The 22,086-nt window shown below is 42.7% G+C and overlaps 1 protein-coding gene and 1 long non-coding RNA gene across 3 annotated transcripts; one reads left to right on the top strand and one right to left on the bottom strand.

Moving 5' to 3' along the window:
• LOC110397352 lies at positions 530 to 13,487 on the top strand. 2 transcript variants are annotated; one of them, XR_002437722.1, is made up of 2 exons: positions 530 to 5,542; positions 10,375 to 13,487. It is a non-coding gene; the product is annotated as an uncharacterized LOC110397352 (long non-coding RNA). The 2 variants fall into 2 exon arrangements; XR_002437718.1 differs by having other exon boundaries at positions 6,201 to 13,487.
• Positions 8,786 to 15,900, bottom strand: BCL2L14 (BCL2 like 14). The gene is given in 7 exon segments (XM_021393487.1): positions 8,786 to 8,824; positions 9,543 to 9,815; positions 10,690 to 10,757; positions 11,657 to 11,821; positions 14,937 to 14,958; positions 14,960 to 15,103; positions 15,431 to 15,900. Coding segments are annotated over 7 exon segments (984 nt in total). The 5' UTR covers positions 15,704 to 15,900.

The following is a 22,086-nucleotide window of genomic DNA, read 5'->3' as shown; positions in this document are numbered from 1 at the left end:
ACGTGAGCCAGCAGTGTGTGCTTGCAGCCCAGAAGGCCAGCTATGTTCTGGGCTGCATTAAAAGAGGAGTGGCCAGCAGGGAGAGGGAGGTGATTATCCCCCTCTCCTTGACTCTTGTGAGGCCTCATCTGGAATACTGTGTCCAGGCCTGGGGCCCCCAGTACAAGAAAGACACAGAGCTCTTGGAACGAGTTCAGAGGAGGGCCACCAAGATGATCAGAGGGCTGGAGCACCTCTCCTATGAGGAAAGGTTGAGGGAGCCAGGCTTGTTTAGTTTGGAGAAGAGAAAGCTCCGGGGAGACCTCATTGTGGCCTTCCAATACTTGAAGGGAGCATATGAACAGGAGGAGGAACGATAGTTTATGAGGGTGGATACGGGTAGGACAAGGGGGAATGGTTTTAAACTGAGACAGGGGAGATTTAGGATAGATATTATGAGGAAGTTTTTCACTCTGAGGGTGGTGATGCACTGGAACATGTTGCCCAAGGAGGTTGTGGATGCCCTGTCCCTGGAGGCATTCAAGGCAAGGCTGGATGTGGCTCTGGGCAGCCTGGTCTAGTGGCTGGCAACCCTGCACTCAGCGGGGGAGTAGAAACTAGATGATTTTTGAGGTCCTTTTAAACCCAGGCTATTCTATGATTCTATGATATAATTCCATGAGGCCACTTCATATTTGAAATGATCCCTGGACTGTTTTATTCTTGTGTTATTTTGTGAAATATAGGAGTCTGGGGAAAAATAAAAAAGAGACACTAGTAAGGGTAGTATTAAATATGAAAATCCCACCCTTCTTCCTAAAGGTGCTTCGTAAGTCTGAAAGTCCTCTGGGAGAACTGAATTCCACATGCACCATCATGAGTAAGAACCTACCTCTCTGTGTGTGTGTTAATGCAGTACTACAACTGCCTTATTACTATTACATTTAAAGATTTCTACATCTTTTTCTTCCAAACAGAATAAATTCAGCAATCTGATACATCTTTTATTTCTTTGCATTTTTATATGAACTTGGAAGTCCCTATTCGTAATTGCAACTGCCTCTACTATTTTTGTAGTAGGTTTTTTTTTGTCAAGAAAAAAACACAGACATAGTGGATTTCTGATTTTCTGTATGGTTTTATTTCTGTATGCACATAAAGAAGCTGAATGACTGTCATTTTTGTCGTCTTGGGAACAACTACAGCCAAATGCTCAGTGCTGTAGTAGAGTGGGCTGCTAGGAAGGGAGACCTTGAGGCCAGAAGGTAGTTAGCTGTCTTGTTCTTGAGCTGAGAGGCTTGGTAAGGTCTGTACCAAGTCCTCCAGAAGGAATGGCAAGCTCATGTGCATACATGAATACAATGTGAACAGCACATTTGTTGCCATAGTCATTTTCAGCTTGCTCTTGAGTATTTGGAGATAAAAGAAAATGATGCTTTCCTACCTATTCTTTTGAAAACCATTAATAGTAGTGGGGGAAATGGGACATTTAATGATAGTAATTACTTTGTTTTTCACATTTCCCTGTTCCTTTTTCCCATATGAAAGACCATGGACCCTGATCTACATGTCCACATGGACGTATCTTCACATGTCTACTGTTGTGTCCAAGAAAAAGTGGTCTCCACCCAAAATTGCCAGGAGCTTGCTTTTCATGCTACTGGGTACAAGAACATTGCTCAGGATGAGATGCTGAGTATCACTGATCTCGGGGGTAAATGAAGAGGATAAGTGCTTTGCTTGGTAGCATTTGAGAGAGCAAAGAGTATATGGACATTCTAGCGTTCCCCCATCCAAAGGAAAATACAGTTTGTGAATCCTAAAACCGTTTTCAAAAGCAGAGACTAAATAGAAAACTTAGTCTTCAAAGTGATTGTGAGTCAGTCCCCTTCAAAGCATTTCAATAGATTTCTTGAAGTTTCTTTCTAGAGTGTATTCCAAACGTTTTTGTGGGATGATATATTCTTCCTGTGTCACATTTAATTTTTGTCCATCAGACTGGCTCCCATTTTGGTTTTTCTTCTGGCACTAAAGGCTAATTTCCCTCCTTTAATTGAATGCAGGAACTGTATCCAATGTGACAGCCACTACCCACTTAATAATGGGATATTGTCTTTCCCAACTTGCACTCACTTTAATTAAAAGCAGAGGGCTGACCCCAGAACTGAACTCTTCACTATCCCTCACTAATACTTTTACACATTGCTTCCCACTAAGACTCAGCAGAGCACATGTGAAGCCTTGGATGACCAACTTTGTTTTCTTGAGGTTGCAGCAAGAGCTGATGTTACCTTATCTGCTGCAGTACCCTGGCCAGTGACACGGGGACAGGTGCTGGTGTAGCTCTTGCAGGCTCAGAACAGGAGCAGATTTGGGCTGGGAAACATTTCCATCCGCACTCACATTTCATGATGTTTGGAATCAGATGTTGAAACTTTTAGTCTTTTGTTGTTGTTGCTGTTGTTTTTAACTCGTGTCTTTTTGTGGCTAAATCTGGGATGCTGACATGGGTGCCAAGTCCTCATTGCTTGGCCTGCACAGGACCTCTCTTGGTCAGCAAGCTTCATGAGTTGCATTGTGAGCTGGTAGAGCACAGCAACAGCCACCCAGGATGAATTCTGTCCTGTATTTCCATAATAAATGCTCAAAACTGAGGGGGTTAATCTTTCAGAGTTCTTCTGGAGGAGTTAGAGGAGCTAACTCAGGGCTTTTTAATGTTGGGATTGGCAACGAAAAGCACAATATTTGGCCGCTGCTAATGGCTTTCTGCATCTTTGATAGAGGAGGTCCACCACAAAGCCACTCCCACCTTTTCTTCGATGAGTAAAATGATGATAATGGCTGAAGCAATTCTTGTATCCCATATGCCACAGAAAATCTTTGCTGATGGTTAGTGCTAAATAAAACTAGAAAGCAGTACTTCCTTCATTTACCTCCTACTAATTGACTAATTAGTCAATTCCTAATTGACTTCTTAGTCAATTGCTTACAAGCACGGCTGCACTGTGATGCTTCTCATTACTTTAGTTTTCCCTTATCCTTGTATGGTCCAGCCCCTGCCTCTGGTTCTAGAGCCTTGACCTACCAGAAGATTTTAATTTCATGGCAAGCATCCACACCAAATACTTAGTCACTGCTGGCACCACCAAAGACTTCCTTCTGGCCTTGTTTAGCACAAAAATGTTCATGTTTGCCTACATTTCTGCCACTGTATACAGAGTGCTTAGTCTGAGTGGTTGAAAACCTTTTGGTATGCCACTTCTCTTGACTGTCTAGGAAACAGGACCAACCTAGCACATCACAGAATTAGGAAATCATTAAGGTTGGAAAAGACCTCTAGGATCGTCCAAGTCCAATCAACAACCCATCACCACCATGCACACTAAACTATGTCCCTAAGTGACACATCTGCATGTTTCTTGGATACCTCCAGAGATGGTGACTCCACCACCTCCTTGGGCAGCCTGTTCCAATACCTCACTACTCTTTCTGAGAAGAAATTTTTCCTAACACTGTTGTGCCAGGGGAGGTTCCTAGCATGAACATCCTCTGGCATAACTTTAAGCCATTACCACTAGTTCTATCACTGTTACCTGGGAAAAGAGGCCAACGTCCACCTCACCACAGCCTCCCTTCGTGTAGTTGTAGAGAGCAATAACATCTCCCCTGAGTCTCCTCATCTCCAGATTAAACAATCCCAGTTCCCTCAGTCTCTCCTCGTAAGACTTGTGCTCCAGACTGCTCACCAGCTTTGTCACCCAAGGTGGGTTCGAGTCCCACCAGAGTCACCGAGAGTGTGGTGCTGATAACCCCAAGGTCACGGGTTCGTTCCCCATACGGGCCAAACACCTGTAAACCGTTGACACCCTTCTCTGAACACACTCCAGGGCCTCAGTGTCTTTCTTGTAGTGTGGGGCCCAAAACTCAACAGAGTACTTGAGGTGTGGCCTCACCAGTGCTGAGTACAGAGGGAAAGTCACCTCCCTGTTCCTGTTGGCAACACTGTTTCTGATACAAGTCAGGATGCCATTGGCGTTCTTGGCCACCTGGGCACACCTCTGGCTCACGTTCAGATGGCTGTCAGCGAAGACAGGGACCTTATAAGCGTGAGGAAAAGCAACCTTTTACATGGATAAATAGTGATAGGAGAAAGGGGAAAGGTTTTAAATTAAAAGAAGGGAGATTTAGAATAGATATCAGGAAGAAATCTTTCACTGAAAGTGTGGCAAGGTGCTGGAACAGACTGCCCAGAGAAGCTGTGCATGCCCCATCAATGGGGGTGTTCAAGGCCAGGTTGGATGGTGGCCCTGGGCAATCTGATTTAGTGCTTAATCTAATTCCAATCCCACCTATCCCCCTTCCTCAAAGCAGGGATGCTGGAACTAGATTAGGTCCCCTCCAAACTTTCTGCTATGCAGCTTTCCAGCCATTCTGTTCCAATCCTGTAACACTGCATGGGGTTGTTGTGACTGAAGTGTAGGACCCGGCACTTGGTCTAGTTAAAGCTAACAATTGGCCTCAGCCCATTGATCCAACCTGTCCGGATCCCTCTGGAGGGCCTTCCTACGCTCAGGTAGATCGACACTTGCATCAACTTGGTGTCTTCTGCAAACTTGCTGAGGGTGCACTCAATCCCCTTGTCCGGCTTATCAATAAAGATATTGAACAGAACAGTCCCCAGTACTGACCCCTGAGGAATACAACACCTCTGGGTATACCATTTCAGGCTTTGCAGCAGGGGGAGTATAGAGGACAAAAAGATTTTGCATACTTCTGCCAAGGGTGACCCTGGGATAGGAAGATGAGGAGAAGGCTGTCTTGAAAATCAAAATAGAAATCATATCAGTCAGCAGTGATGCTGACTCCATCAAGAAATCTTTTTGCAACTCATTGTTTCCATCACCCGAGGCAGGAAAATGCATTGTTTGTGCATCTGCCCAGCAAAAAAGCTTTTTGCTTTGGCTGTAGCAGATAGGTAGTGGAGCAAGGCATGGGACACGGTAGGAAAGTTCTCTGTTGGTTGATGAAGATGAGTTGCAGTAGTTCCAGCCCAAGGACGTCTCCTAACCCACCCCACAACCTGCTGCACTAGGTGTTATGCAACTTCTCTACAATTTCTGTCTCTTGGAGTTTATGCTACCACTGGCAAGCATACCGCAGACAATGAGCAAGCGAGGCTTTAATGTTTTCTGCTCACTTCTCACTCTTCACTTCAGGACCCCAGATGTGAACTTCTCACCCTGAACTTCTTCCAGGTTTTGAGACTTTGCAGCAGCCAAATCATAGACCATAAATTGACATTTCAGACAGTGGTATCTCTTGGGCTATTCCCCTCATTATTTCACTGCAATTCACTTTCTGTCAACCTGCTGTCTACTGAAATGCATGTGTTCACTCTTCTCCTGTGGGAAGGAGAGAAAGGAGACAGTTCTGAAAGGATGGAGACCACGTGATACAGCAAGAAGAATTAATACCTCACCAGCCTGTTCTGCAGCAGCACTGCAGCTCTACCAGCTGCTCCCGAGAGCCAAAAGAAATCCCTCCTCTGATTGCTGGAACAAAGGTAAGCAATGGAGCTGTGGAATGTTTAGTTTGGGGCCAGGACTCCAGGCTGTATTCTGCCATTTCTACCTCCTGCTGCTTACTCAATGGATTAAGGGCATAGCCCATTTGTACAATGTCTATACACATGGGCAGTGGGATCCTCTTTTCTGGTGCTTTAACATTGGGAACAGCACCGGGGACAGATTTCACTTACAGTTAGACCTCTGGCTCATGGAGGGTGCGTTAGGTTGGAACAGAAGCTCCTGGGTACTAACATGGGCTGCCCCAGGGGACCGGCTGAGTTTTACACAGCCTAGATGGCAACTGCAGGATGAAATAAATCATGGCACTTCCTGCAGAGGGCAAAACTCTGTCTTTGAAACCTCAGTGCACAGTAAAATAAGCTCATTTTAAAATAGAGCTAGCCAATAGAACAAACAGCTTAGATATATATAATAGATAGTAGATAGTATATATTATATATAGAGAGAATAGATATATATTTTTAGATAGATATAATAGATATATAATATATAATTAGATAAATGTAGAAGGGGTTTGGAACTAGGTGGTCTTAATTGTCCCTTCCAACCCAAACCATTCTATGATTCTATGATTCTATAATAGAAGTCCCAAGAAACAATCTGTTTTAACAGTAGACCACTCTGTCTTTGCAGTAACACCCCAGATTGTCACCACAGGATCCTACAGTGATACAGGAAGAAGTATATCTTGTGAGACATTAAAGTAAAATGAAGGCATGGACAGGCACTGTCCTTCACAACATTCCCTCTACTCCCATACACATCCCAAACTCACACGTTTGTCTGCCACTGGCTTAGTCATCACAGATTAAAAAAAGAACACAAGGCAAGACTGGTTGAGCCAGTAGTAGAATCTTGCTAATTAATACCAGCCAGCAGCAGGGACAAAAACAGTGCTCAGCCTTGCTGACTGCTTCCACAATAAACCAAAACCGTCATTCCAGCAAGAAGGTTACCACAGATCTCCACCATAAAAGGAGAAGGTTGCTCTTAAAATCTAACTGTTGTGGATGATAAATGTAAGACTGTCTAAATAAGAAACAGCTCACTTGGCTAGTTATCTATGCTGGCCCCTACTGCTACTGAAGAAGTTCCTCTGAACTACCCAGAGCAAAATAAAAACCAGCTGAGTATCTTTTCTTAGATGGCTAGGATTCAGATTCACATCCCAGATTGTCTGTCTTGCTGTTGGCTTCATTCTTGGCATGAAACTGGCCCTGAGGTACCAGACTGGGAAGGAGAGGCAAGTGTGAGTTCAGAGCTGTTAAACCTTCAGCTTAAAAATCACATTCACAAATGCAAAATATTCACCTTTCTAAACAGCAGACTGTTATTTAAGCAAAAAAAAAAAAAAAAAAAAATTAAACAGGGACTTCCACAGGCTAGCATCTGACAAGTGGCAAACTGGTGTGTGCCAGAAGACCAAGTCTGGTCTGCCTGTAATTAAAGTGGATTCACTTCTACTTCTTCAGTGCCAATGCCTAGCAAATAAGCTTGCTTTGGAAACCAATCAAATTTATAATAAATAAAACAACAGCCTCTAGTGTGAGGAAGGGCACAACACCACACAACTCTTTTCATTGGGAAAAGGTGTCAGACAAAGAGAAGGATGTTTTTCTCCTTAGAAAAATAACAGTATGTGCTTCCGGGTAAGTGCTTGTCTCTCTCCCCAAATTACACTGCCGCCTACCCCACCCCCATTTTGGGACATCTGAAGTGACCAAAAAGACTGAATATTCTTAACAACTAAGAAAATCCTAGAGTTACAGTCTAGAGATATATCACGTGTTTCCCAAGGACTCTGAAGTAGGGAAAAATAGCTCACTTCATCATCTCTGTCTTGTTTCACATATACTTGTCCAAACAGCAACAGCTTGCTACACATAAGTTGAAAGTTAAAGGTTTATTAGAAAAATGCTTCATCTTTTATGATATTGTGTATTTTACACACTCAATTAAGATGCTTTTAATCACTTTCATTCAAATTCATAATTTGTTAGTAAGTTCCTCATGCAATTTCAACAGCTAACATACTTGTACAGACAGAATGAGTACTTGTAGTAGGAGATCATCTTACTGAGGAGCAGAGAGTATTTTCAGGAAATATTAACTCTTTGTACTGGAAAATCACAGGAGCAACACCATGATGATACAGCGTCAGCAGTTGTTCCAAGTTCCCTCTCCATCCACTGAGGATTTGCAGGGGATGGAAATCCAAAAGTCATCACTAAATGGGCCACAAATCAAGACTTAAAATCATGAATAGTTTAACTGGAACACATCTCTGCTCTAAATGACAAGCTGTTATTCCTCCCTCTGCCAAACCTAGAGGTTCAGGAACTCTAATGAGGTCATTCATCTTCAATGGCTGAAAGTACAGTTCTGTTTACTGAGCAATCCCTGAGATTAAACATAACATTGAGCTTCTTTTCAATAACGAGAAACACTTACACAGTAGGTTTAAGTTTTAAATTTCTTGGATAACAAATCTCTCACCATGTTTGTATTTTCCACTTTGGTAGAAAAAAATAACGATGTAGAAGTCAACATCTATTGCATTATGCTTTGAAGAGGTTTATAACAAAAGAACTCAAATTAAGAACATCTGAAGGTAGATAAAGTCTATTGTCTTGGAGGAATGAGGAAGGCACTGGAGCAAATAGCTCCCATTAACCTTACTTAGCCCCTTTCAGAATTGTAAGATGGCATCAAAACTTTGGAGAATCTAACCAGGGAAAGAGAGAGAGAGGAAAGACTGACAGTAGCACATAGATACACCTACTAACAAGGCACCATGGGACTGGTAACAGGTGATACCACTATGAACCACACATAATTGGCAGCATAAGTCTTGACTAGTTGATGGTTTATTGAGTCCAGTGGTTCCCAACTGCACACCCTTCTTTTCCTCCCATTTTCATTTTAACATACACCTGTAGGAGTAGTGGCAAGCATCTCTACTCAGAATGGTACCTGAAATCACTGTCCATGGGGCTGAGTGCTCCAGGGAATTTGGAAGTGCCTTCGTATCCACTAAAAAAACACATCAATACCTACTTTTAGAAAGTCCTATTGTACCCATCAGACTTAGAAACGCAACGGTCAGACATTCCATGTGAAAAATAAAAATACATAGCCACTGGCATCAAGTTGGAGTAAGATTCTGCATGTTCCTTAACTGAATGCTCAGGCACTCTGAAGAATGAACTCAGTCACAACTATTCTACTTCTTTATCCAGTGAACTCAGCACCTTGTCCTATAATAGAGAAAGAAAATTTAAATTTTAAAAGCAATGATGACTGTGATCCTAGTTTCAAATCTGCTGAGGTCAGTCCTTAGGTTTGCCAGTTGAATTTCCTGAACTCACATGCTGTCTATTCCAATGGACATATACTTTACAGTACTTCATGAAGCACAGATCTACTAGGATCACTTGCCTCTCAACAAGGTAGGTAAACAAGCTACAAAGGGCAGCGGCTGTGCACCACTGCTGGCAAAAAGCACTTTCCACAGTTGATTTTGAAATTGGGATATGAAGATAAACAGATGCTCTTGCGTATAGAGAGGTGAATATACAACATACCATAAGGGCAGACTGTATGAAGTGCTGAACTGCTGTGCTGCCCCCAGAACTCACCAACTTTAGACTTTAGGAAGTAGATTATATCAAGCGTGTGGTGAAGATTCCTGATGTTTTTCTAGTCTTCAGCTATTTGTGGTGGAGAGTCTGTCTGTGCCAGGAGTATTGTGTTACACTGAGCAGCTCTCCATGACTGTCTCCTATTGATTTTTGGATCAATGTAAATAAACAGCTTGCAGCATGGAAGATGTATTGTGGCAAGGAAATCCATAGCATAAGTACACACTGTGTTAAGGAATAACTTTTAGGTTTGATTTGCATCTGGCCCTTGCTAGTTCTGTGGAAGTATGGTACTGCTAGATCATGCATGAGTCAAGGGAGGCAGAACTCTTACCCAGCCCCCATGGTCATGAATCCAGAGACTGAAGTGTTCTTGGAGGTACTTCAATCCAAAGCGCATGACCAGGTTCGTAGGATGATTGTCCACAGCAGTAAGTCTGGCGGCAATTTCCAGTGCAAAGGCAACTCTGGTGAATTGTAACTGGTCTTCTGTCTTGTTTGTTGAACCTGCTCAGACATTCTCCAGGAATAAATTGGTGATCCTCTCGAAGAAGGCATAGGACAGCATATCTTCAAAACGCTGGTAGAAATTCCTGTCCTTTTTGAACTGAAAATAAGAATAAGGATTGTGCCACTTCTGTTGTAATTGCTTTCTCTGTTCTACTTAGAAAGGAGAGCATATCTAGATCATATATGCAATACAAGCTAATTGTGGTGTTGAATGCAAGAGGTGACACACAAACCCTGCACCTCACTGCAAAGCTGTTCCTTCAGGGTCTGGAGGTGGCTCTATATTTTTGTCTCAAAAAAAAAACCTTTAAAGTTTTTGGGGTTTGCATGAGAGAAGCAGAGAGAGAGAAAGCAAAACAAGTGTGACATTGATATGTCACCTCACCTGTAGGTGAGGGCATATGGGAGTACATGGGCAGAGGGAGGATGACATTGAAGGTAAGGTGAGGAGAAATGCTATCAGCACGTGCTGTCCTAAGTCCCATTTGCTCAGTCATGGGAGAAAGGGCAGCTAAAGAAGGGCATTAAGAAGACAAATACCTGTATTTTTAATAGAGAAAATACTCCTACTAATGGACACATGCAAGGGTTCTTGTATAGCTTCTGAGAAGAGCTTTCAAAATGCACTAAGAAGACTTATTTCCCTTTCTATATAGCAATTCCTAAAGCTGTAGGTTTTCTCCTCCTCCACTGAGAACAACATGTACGTCAAATTTAATGCAAGCACAAGAGGTTCTCAGAGTCAGTCAAGTGCCCAAAGTCCTACAAAACTCAACGGGATTGAGGCAAGTAACTCTTCTGGTTTTAAGATTAAGATTTCAGAATGAATGGTGAAGGATTCAGAAAGCCCCAAATGGTGCAAAGAGAGGTTCAAGACAGAGACAGAGAGGAGGGCTACAAAACATTAACTCCCACCAAAAGTGTAATTTCTCTCTGTAGCCTATGTATCTCCTGAAAGCAGAAGCATTTACCTTTTTTTCTAGCTGATTCCCTGATTTTCTTAACAGTGCGACTATTGTTTGTATAGTCTTTTCTTCATCTGTAAAAGAAAAGAGTTGACATAAATATTGCTGCCTTCCAATAGGGTCCAGAGAACAAATCATGGCAAAGTCTTTGTGTTACTTAATCATGAAGAGATGCTATTTTGTGGCAAATTCACAGAGTTGGGTATCCAGGCTCTAGAATCTCACTGTTCTAATCTGCATGGAGTAGGCAATGCTTTTTCTCTGCATGATGTTTTGCTCCATTTAAGAACCTTGGAAGGAGCTTTAGCATCCCACTGCCAGCCCTGAGTGCTTTGAGGTATGGCTCACAAAGCAGCAGCTAGCAGAAGCCCAAGAATATGGACTTAAAATAAGGGGAAGAGGTCCCCTCTTCATTACCAATTGCACTTTCTGCAACTCATTAGAACAAACTCTGGGTTTAATGAATTACAGAAAATGTAACTACGACAGGCTCCCTCTTGCAACCAGAAATCCTGAGGAAGCTTGCACTAACTGCAAACTTCTGCAGATGCCATGGAAGACGGGCAGTTCAGACATTTAACAGAGGTTTCTGGTCAGTGTTGTCCCCTCACTGAAGACTGACATCATTGTCCCAGTAGCAGGTTTTCGGCCTTAAAGCCCTAGTGAACTGTTTTTTCCCCAACCCTGCCACTCTTAGCACTGCTCTGGCACCTTGTGTCACTTTGCTGCCATTCTCCTTTTGCATGTCACACCTGCCTGAATTTTTAAGGATGTTTCCTTTAACTGCAGTAGCAAGTAGCAAAAGATGTCCTTGAAATATGGGAAACAGGGCACGAATCAGCAGAGTAAACTTCCCCCTTCACAGCATCTTACCGCAGAACTTCCAAGTGTTTCACCATTCCTGGAGAAAATGCCTTGCTCTGCAACACCAATCTGATCTACTGCCTATGAGCTTGAAATTCTTCCCCCTTACCATTTACTTCACCCTCATTTTCATCAGCAGTATCTCTGCCATCTTGTTCCAGAGCCTGGGTAAGCACAAGCATCTTGAATGTCACATTTGAAGGAGATGGCTGAGACGTGGTAGTAACAAGCTTGGAGAGTTTGTCTACAATGTGGTTGACATCTGCTTTTTCACCTGGTTGGGAAGAAGGGTGGGAAATAATTAAGGTTATTAATCTTTCCCAGAAATGATTCAGAGATTTACTTGTTTATATGTTTGCTGAGGTGGAAGTGCCCAGAGGATACCAAGAGATACATCTTCCATTGCTGGGTCTTTTGTTGTTTCCTGAGATCAGCTGGTAATAATTTAGAGCACAACATATTTCCACCCCTCTCTAATATTTGAACAGCAACTAATTATACATAGACCAAATGGAAGAAAGTGTGAGCATTGCCCACTAGCATAAATCCTTGCAACTCAGAAGCACAACATATATTAAGAAATGGGACTGTGAATCACAGACCTTATTATGAGGGTGAAATTGCCCAGAGATTCAGCGCCTGGATTCCAGAAGGGTGATGTATTTGAATGCTCTCTTCCTTGTTCCCTCAGGTTAACTCTAAGTAAAGGAGAACCAGGCTTCCCTTCAGAGGCACCTCTAGCGCAGAAGCTTCTCATGTCCTCAACACTGTTGTGTTACGAAGGCATAAGTACTGCTAGAATTCATCACCCAGCAGCCAGACTGGCTTCATCCACCCAGCATGTTGACCTTGTTGGTGACTCTCACTGTCATCCCTCACCAGGGGTATTCTGCTGGGGTTCCTGCCACAGCCCAAGGAGCAACAGGAATTATTGTAAGACTTGCTTCATCTGGAAGGCACTTGTCTTCACAGTGAGCCTCATTGAGCTGGGGATGCAAGAGTGATCTCACCTTAGTGACAGCTTTAATGCGACTGGCAGACAGCAAGACAAGCTCAGCTGTGGTCTGACCGAAAACACTTATCAAATCCACAGGCAGAGTTTGTTGTGAGGTGCTAATGCAGACAATGAAAACTGCATTTCCAGGGTGATGAATCAACCCCCGGACATTTCCTTCCCCCCATTCGCATACAGAGCCACTAAAGTTCTAGGAAGATGAGTGGGCCGTTTGTGACAGTGTATGACTATGTCTTCAGAAACCTAAGAAGATGATTTCTTTTAAACAGAACCGGCTCTCTTCAGGCATGTGATCCCCCAGAGAACCTCTACTTGCTGCAGAATGGCCTGGCCAAGTGTGTTTGGCAGCTGCCAGCAGTGCAAGTTATAAAAAATAATGTTTTAGAAATAAGACCAGCAATCTGCTCAACAATAGTTCACATCTGGATTGTGATAAAAATGTGGGAATGTTTATGTTTGTTCATTGTAGTAAAATGTAAAACTATTTGTTGATTGTGATAAAGTGTGAATGTGAGACTGTTTGTCCATTGTGAAGGAAAGTACTACTAGCCTGACGAAGGGGGGGAAATATAAACATCCTGAACCCCCTGAAGAGAATGTAAACGTCTAGGTCTAGTAACTGTCCTTGTGAAAACTCGAACATTCTGTCTCGCCACTTCGCCTCTCCATCCTAAATAAAGCAAACCAACCCAGTAAGAGGAAGGTTGCGATGACATCTAGCAATGGGAAAGTACAACTGCAGACGCCAAACAAGCACCCCGGAAGCCTCAACAACCAGAACTGAGAGACTATAAAAATAAAAAGCGGCTGGTGGCGGGTTGCGCCTTTTTGAGGAGTCGTGACTCTGCGACTCCCAGGGTGCCCAGCGCTGTTCTTTGCTTGTGTTTTTGCTTACTCGAATTAATAAATACTTTTCTATAATTTGGCTTAACTGTCTAATTTATGACATGGATCAGAGGCCAGACACCCGCTCCAGAGAGGTTAACACGGAGCATGGTGAGGTGTCACTGAGGTCTCACTGCCACCTGCAGAGACCATGGTCATGAGTTGGAGGGATCATCAAAACCCTTGAGAGCTTTCCTTGGCAATGTAAAATGAAATGGAAATAAAAATCAACACAGCTGAGTGTGATATCTGGATCAAGATGATGGAAGGTTATGGCCATCTCCCCCTAGCAAAAAGGTACTGGGCTGATGCAGTGACTCATTATTGGGAGATGCTGTGGGGTTTGGCAGCAGGGAGAATTATGAGCCTTTGGTGGCTTTGGATCTGGTCCAGGGCAGCTAAACAGGTCAAGAATGGAGTGTTAGGCTGGAGAAGTCAGTGGAAAATAATTTTTAGGAAAATTTTTACATGCAGTGAAGTAAGAGACCAACTGCTGTGACACCAAGGGGTCAGTGAGCCATCAGGATCACACTGGGACAACTCAGACAAACACCTGTATACAATATGGCTATATATCATACACTGTATATGGCTATTTAATGCAGATACTTCACCATCCTCTCTCAGTCTTTCATGAAAAGTTAAGGTACAAGTCATTTTCCAGAGCAGAAAGGGCAAAATCTCATTGCCTACAGTGTAGCACCTTATGTGGGGCTGACTTTGGGGCCAGGGTAGAAGATATGCATGTGAACTGATCACTAAGTTTCAAATGTATAACTACCACCACTAATTCTTATTCCAGTACATGGAAGGGCAGGTTCACACCTGATATGGAAAATGCCCTCCTCAAAACCCTATTAACCCCCCAGCCCAGCCAAGCCTCAGATAAGACGTTATTGTTAAACCTGTCTCTTCAGTCAGGATCTGTACTTGAGAGGAGTCCTGTGGCAGTGATAATAACAAGTAAAGTAGATTTATATAACTGTGGAAGACTTTGCGGTTTCTGATACACAGTGGGATCACAAGAGGCAGCCCAGAGACATGGACTGCTCCCTAATTGAGGCTGGCTGCTTCTGATTGCTTGGCACCACAGCTACAACGAAAGCCTAGCACTTCAGTCTCCATTGTGGAACATATATCCCATGATAAAACTCTTTGAAAAGGCCTTCAAAAAAATCTCTTTTCCTCGATTTTAGTGTGGAGATTTGCAGTCTGTCCAGTATTTCACATTTTCACAGGTATGAAAATAAAAAGCCAATGCTCATAAAAAGCAACCTGGACAATTGCATGATATTTATCTTCATATGAAGAAAAACCAAAAAAGACAGTCACAAGCATGAATCTCATGTGCAAGCACTACTGATGATCTATCTGGCAATCTGATATCCTAACTGGAAACCAGCAGCACAAGATGAGCAATTCATAAATCATTTAAGCTATTTAGGGAAAAAATTAAGGACAGACAGCAAAGGAAAGAACTAAGACATACTTTGCTCCTGATAACTCCTTTTTTTGATGGCTCTCAGTGCAGGTATCAGAATTGGAGAAATCTTCCATTCGACTTTTGGGTGCACATGTTTTTGTGGGATTTTTCTGCTCTGCTCTGCTGCAGAATAAAGGCAGACAATATCTTGACAAGAATTTTTGTTTGGGTTGCTGTCGGCACTTGGTCCCGTTACAGAATTCCCTCAGTCAGTGTGGCATCAGAATAGCAAGTCTTTTTTTATTGGGTTTTACACACACCTTATATATCCTTCACTCCTAAGCAGTAAATCCACTCACGGTTAATTATCCTTAAGTTCTTCACAACAACGTAGATAACAAACAAAGGGTTGCTTAACTGTCCCAGAAGTGACCACATTAGCTGTGCATACAAAAGAGTGTTCTGTTTACACCTTAGCCCTGTCTCCAGACTCCGGAGGCCTCACAGCGATAAGATCTACCAGAGTCTGTTGAGCTCTTTGTTGTTAAGTCTCCCCCCACAGGTTGCTTCTTGCTTTTCTGTTTCTTTGCACCATGCTGCAATTCTGATGTTTGGCTTGGCCCACTTTTATTCCTCTGATGGTGGATCTCCCCTTCACTCCTGGTTAAGGATGATGTTTTCAGCACATTTGCCTCATTTTTCAGAAGTTTCTTATATTTGCTGGCTGGCAACTTCCGCTGGGCATAGACCATGAGGATCCTGTATTCTATGCTGTCTTGCTCATTGTCTTCCAGCAGTATCTCTTCCATACTGACATCATTTGGTGAAGACATCTCAGTTTCTGCAAGAACGTACTCTTAGTGTTAATGACTTAGAGAACAGCCCGTTTTTCATAAATACTAGCCAGTACTTGACATGTCTGCAGAATGTTTCACTGAACACCTTATCAACCCCAGTGATAGAAATACTGCATCACCTTGAAATCAGAGAATCACTGTTTTCTAGAAGAGAATTTGGTTACTGAGCAATACCTCAGATGGCAATCAAAGCAATAAAATAATTGTAACAAGAGATACACTACTTTGCATTTAGTTGCATTTGGTTCCTGAGTAATTTTTTCTTTCAGTTGTTACTCAGCCCAAGTGACGTTTGCGCAACACCATTTTCCCTTACTGCAAGGTAGCTTAAGATAGAAAATATTTGCCCCAAACCCTTGAGGTGTACCTACTTCAAACGTATACATACTATGCCCTCAGGTGATGAGGAACAAATTTAAGATATTTTCTTCCTGTCTGGAATATCCTTCAGCTTTTTGCTACTTTGAATAAAACACTCTCACTGATATATACCAAAATGGATGCTCAGATCCTAAGCATGGAGACTTGCATTTGAAGTGACTGATTACTCAAAAAAATATTTATCTGCCCCAGAAAATGATGGAAGAAATAAATCTCAGTTGATTTATACTTTAAATACTACTTTTATTGTAAAATTTCAACTTCATTTTGGCTAAGTTTCAAATTTTTAACTTTGTAAGTAACTTTAATAAAATCATTCATGTCACTCTGTGCTGTTTTACCTATATCTACAGAAAACAACTGATGTAACAAAACTTGGACATGCCACATACTTCCACCATGCTAAATTGTTTTATTGTTATTAATGAGACTAAAGAGAAAAAAAAGATTAAAAAAAAACCTTCCTTAAAAAATGTATGAGCACCAGAGATGAGACCAACTCCAAGCCCCTGGCTTACATGTGCTCTTAGTTCAGCACTGTCCTTACCAGGAAAGGGGAAGGGGATGAGGAAAGGGAAGGGAAAGGAGAAAGACCCAAAGAGGAATCCTGGAAATATCACATTGTAAGTCTGATGTGACTGTTCCTCTTTGCACTGCTAAATGCATCATTGCAGCTCACAATCTGCATCACATTTTAGAGGCTACTATTCTCTCAAGAGAAAGGTCTGTAACCACCCAGTGTGCTGGGATGGTCACTTTAGAGCAAAGTACTAAAGAAATGAGAATGGAAACAGTGTGACGGGTGTAGGGGGAGAGAAATGGAGGGAAAAAAATCCAACACATCCATCAGTAGAGAAAGATGACTTGTTTCTCTTCCAGGGAACCGCTGTATTCATTCACTCCACAGGTGAGACGAAGTGTGATTTCCCAGTTGTGTTCAAGTTAAGCCTCTGACTCACCACCATCCCAAGCCTCTAACAACCTGTCTCCAACACATGGCAGCAGCCTCTGTGAAATTTTCTTCCCAGTGCTCAGCTTGCTCAGTTTTCTGTTAGCAGTGTGCTGCAATGTCTAGCTGTTTGGTGTGTAGAATTCTATACCTAACCTCAAGAGGCAAAGCATTTCTTTGTTCCCTGACAATGCACCTGAGTGAGGATAGGTGACATAGGTGACAGACAGCTCTGCTGCCTATGAAGAGCATCCAGCAGCAGCCCTGGCCCGGTAGGGGCCCATCCTGCTTGGGAACTCTCACTCACAAATTCATACGACAAATTCATGTTTGCTGAGCCCAAAGGGATGGGGGAGAGGGTGACAGTGGCCACCTTCTTGCAAGCTGCTGCCTCCAGATATTCAAGGAGTCAGCAAGAGCTTGATGCAAATGAAACTAAAAGCAAACTGTTATGAGAAACAAACCAAGTGGAGAAAAGGAAATAGGAGCTTGAAATACAGGAAAAACAAGGAGAACTGAAATGATGCAAGGCAGGCACAGGCTGCAGCTTCTTCATTGTGTGCCAGGAGGTGATCGCTGGGGGACATAGTGTAACTCGTAAGATCAGACACCAACGCTACTTAAAACAGCATAGCCTTCCTTACCATGGGGTCTCTATTGGATATAAAATAAAACTAAAAATAAATAGTAATATAAATATTACATAAACTGTAAACAAATTATATAAAAAATAGAAGATTAATTCCCAAACATCCAAAAGAATAACATGTAATAGCATAAAATAATCGGCACAATTCTATGACCTAGAATATCACTTGAACAGTGTGTTAAGAACTGCCCTACACAAACCAATCCTAAATGTGGCTGTACAGATAAAAATTGAATCAAGTTTCAAAAGTTGGTGTCCTAAACAAGGCTAAATGCAGGAGGTATGGTGTAATTACAGCTTCCTGGTAGATAACAGCAAATGAGCACATGTGCTTCAGATGCAGTTGTATAGCTAAACCTGCTCCTTGCTCCTTACTCCTTCTCAGGGGGCCCCTGAGAAGTGAAAAAAATCATTTTGGTAAAAATGTAGAATAGACGCTTCTATACTGAGACTTTTTTTTTTATCCAGCTATTCAGCTAGGCCAGAAGAACCTAAAAGGAGAACAAAGTGTAGTCAGTAGATCATGTATTCCATCACTCACAGAGAGCAAGAAAAAGAGATATCACCATGTGCTGTTTGGTGTTTGGATGGGACCAGTAGTGAACTTGTTTTTCAGCTCATTGTAAAGTGTGAAACCTTAATTGTTGGCTTGTATCACTCCTTAGAAATACTTCTTCATGTTATAACCACATTATTTCCCTCATACACCATCTGATAAGGGCTGGGGACAAGACAAGCTTTTTGCAGAAACAGCACACACTTTGTGTGAACAAACAAGAAACAAGTTTCTATTAAGAAGGTTTTTTAATGCAAGCATGGATCTTTTTTGGCGAGTGCTTGGAAGTCAGGCTGAAAACAGAATATTCATACTATTTCCTAGAATGATTAAAAGAAACCTGAAGGATCAGATGATGGAAGGTAGCAGCACAGTCTCATTCTGTCCACTTAAAAAAAACCTCTGGTCTAAATTATTTATCTTCATAAGCTTGCAGGCCTCAGAGGAAGTAGTGTTACCCCCTTCTGCTTCAGTATATTGTGAAGATTCAAAAGTAGGTGAAATAACTTTTGATTTGGAGGATGCCCACTTCTAGACCTGTGTTTGGCAAAACTGTGTGAAGTCATGTCTTGGCTATGCCATTTCTTGACTTCTTTTGTATTGTTATTTTTTAGAAAATATCCACAGGTGCACATGCAAGCCACTGCAGCAGCTAACTGTACAAGTCCTCTGGGCTCATTATCAACAGACAGTCCACCTGAGTCCAAACTTGTGGCTGCCCCACTCATGCTTCCCGAGCTCCTTGTCTTCTCTTGACTTTACTACCATGCCTCCTGTACTTCTTCCTCAAACAGCCACAGAGCAGAGCATCTGCAGATGTATTTCCCAATACGTCCTCTGTGGGAGGGTTCCTCTCACTGCATCATGGGGATTTTTCTCCAGATGGCTGAGGGACCTTGAACTAGAAGAAGTGAAACACTGTCAGTGCTGGCCCTGATGTTTGGCTTGGTTCTTGCAGAGAAAGTCAGAACTGTCGCAGATCTCCATAGGCCACATATGTGAGCAGTACACGTCTCTGAAACAGTATTTCATGCCTATTGACTTGGGCATTCTCATAAAACCCTAATTGGATTGCTGTTTTCTGAGCAGGAGAGTCTGTGCTGTTTCAAACTGTACAAATGCTGTGGAAAGCTAGTATTACACTTGAGACCGCGTCTCTCCTCAAGTGCTGCAGTGCAGTTTCCTCTAGGGTAGAAAGCAATGAGTTGCAATTTGTAGGATTGTGTACCCCTTATATATTCCTGAATAGGAATCACATAGTTAGTAAAGAAAGAGTTACACCAGCATGCCAGGATAAACATCACTGGTGGCAATAGATTTTGCATGAAGACTGTTGTGCAAGAGATACAATGCATACTATACAGAAAGGTCTGTGCTGATATACATCTTTCAGAAGAGAAGTTTTCTGCTGGTCTGTGCCAGTCCAGAGCTGTTTCCTTTATTCGAAGTCAAAAGGCTGCCCAGCACTCAGCCTGTGGAAGAGAATCCATTCACCACCTGGCTACACAAATTCACTGAGGTACTTCTGAGTTTTAAATTCAGTTTTCCACAGCTAAATGTGGTGCAGCTGGCAGAAAAGAACCCTGCTCTACCTGGCTGTGTATGTCAAGCACACCACCAACCACAGCAAGGCTCGTACAACAGTTCCAAAAATCCTAGGGCAGTTCCCTCCTTTGCTTTTTGACATCATAGCTAAGCCTGAAAGGACATTGCTCTGAATTAACCATGATAAATATGGCAGTTTAATCCATATGCAAATAAGATTCAGAGAGCCTCATGCTGGATTATGGACTACCAAGCATTATACATAAGAAACAAGGTTCAGAGAGGAAAAGGGTATTTATTACCTTCCAGGTCTATTGCACCAGCAATACCGAGTGCCTGATGATCTAAGTTCTTTCTCCTTTTCTTCCAGTGACTACACTTCTTTTTTAGGTAGAACCAGCCTTCTAAGCACAGGAGTTACCTTCAAGAAAAAGAAAAAAAAAAAAGAAAAAAAGGAGAAAAAGGGAAAAAAAGAAAAAAAAAAGAAAGACAAAGAAAGGATTTAACTTCTTTAACTTCTTCTATTTAACATTTTCAGCCTTTCATTGAAATATGTGCATAAACTTTCATTACTGTACTTCCAGTGAAGAAGTGCCCTTGCATTGCCTTATGAGAACAATGTTCAAACATCTTAGCTCATTTGTAGAAAGTGGGAAGGGTGGGGCCTGCCCTCGTGCATATGACTGCTGCTGAGCAGTATGTAAGGCGAGTGGGAAAGTCTACAACTGCTCTGGGCTGCTTGCCAAATATGACTTTTTTCCTTCAAAGAAAGGATATTCTTTTATCTTTCCCATCATGGTAAAGATTAAATGAAATAATCATTTTGATACAGAAGTTTTTAAGTGTTCTGAAATCAATCTTGCCTTTTCTTCTATAAAAAAACATAAAGTATTCTGTATTTTTTCATATGCTGTTGAGTTGTATTCTTTTTTCAAAATCTTGTTAAATCAGGTAAAATCAGGTAAGATCATTATAAGAGTGATGTGGTATTGACTCTCATGAACTTTGGTTTTCACCATATCAGTGGACTTTCATTTTCAAAACGATCTTGTAGATGAAGCTGGAAGTTGAGAGGGGCTGGATGTATGAGATAGAGCCTTGTCCTGCCACTCAAGGGGGTGAACTCTTTCATCCAGCTCTTCTCAGTGGTGTTCAGTGCCAGAACCAGAGGCAATGGACACAAAATGTTGCACTTGGGTCAAGGCAATCGCAGAACTGTGTACAGAGTGGGAGAAGAGCTCAATGAAAGCAGCCCTGCAGAGAGGATTTGGGAGTTCTGATGGATGAAAAGCCAGACGTGAGCCAGCAGTGTGCTCTTGCAGCCAGGAAGGCCAAAGGTATCCTCGGCTGCATCAAAACAGGGGTGCCCAACAGGGAGAGGGAGGTGATTGTCTTCCTCTGCTCTGTCCTCATGAGGCCTACCTGCAGTCCTGTGTCCAGGCCTGGGGCCTCCAGCACAAGAAGAATGCAGACCTTTTGGAGTGGGTCCAGAGGGCCACAAAGATGATCAGAGGGCTGGAGCACCTCTCTTACAAAGAACAGTTGAGGGAGCTGGGCTTGTTTGCCTGGAGAAGAGAAAGCTCCAGGGAGACCTGATGGCAGCCTTTCAGTACTTTAAGGGAGCTTATGAACAGGAGGGAGAATGATGTTTTATGCAGGCTGATAGTGATAGAGCAAGGGGGAATGACTTTAAAGTAAAAGTGGGGAGATTTAGATACTGGGAGGAAATTCTTCACTCAGACTGTAGTAAGGTGCTGGAACAGGCTGCCCAGACAAGTTGTGGATGCCTCATCCCCAGAGGTGTTCGAAGCCAGGTTGGATAGGGCAGTCCGATCTAGTGGATAGCAACCTTGCCAGGCAGGGGGTTTGGAACTAAATGGGTTTTATCGTTCCTTCCAACTGAAGCCATTCTATGATTCTATGAAACTGAAGTACAGGAGGTTCCCTCTGAACACCATGAAGAACTTATGTGCTGTGTGGGTGATGGAGTGCTGGCACAGGTTTCCCAGAGAAGCTGTGGAGTCTCTTCCTTGGAGATCTTCAGAAGCTGCCTTGGCACAGGCCTAGCCACCCTGCTCTGGGTGACCTGAGCAGAGGTTGGAGCAGATAGACTCAGACGACCCTGCCAGCCTCAATCATGCTGTAGTTTTGTGATATACCTGTGGAGGAGAAAGAGCTGCAGCAGTCACAGGCTGTAATGATCCTGATGAGGAAGATTTCCCACTTCAGGGATATGCCTTAGCCCGTGAGTATTGTAAGGAACACCTCTGTCTGCTGGC

This window comes from Numida meleagris, chromosome 1 (assembly GCF_002078875.1).
Source record: "Numida meleagris isolate 19003 breed g44 Domestic line chromosome 1, NumMel1.0, whole genome shotgun sequence".
In the NCBI taxonomy this organism is placed as follows: Eukaryota; Metazoa; Chordata; class Aves; order Galliformes; family Numididae; genus Numida; species Numida meleagris.
This window is presented reverse-complemented; position numbering and strand designations above follow the sequence as displayed.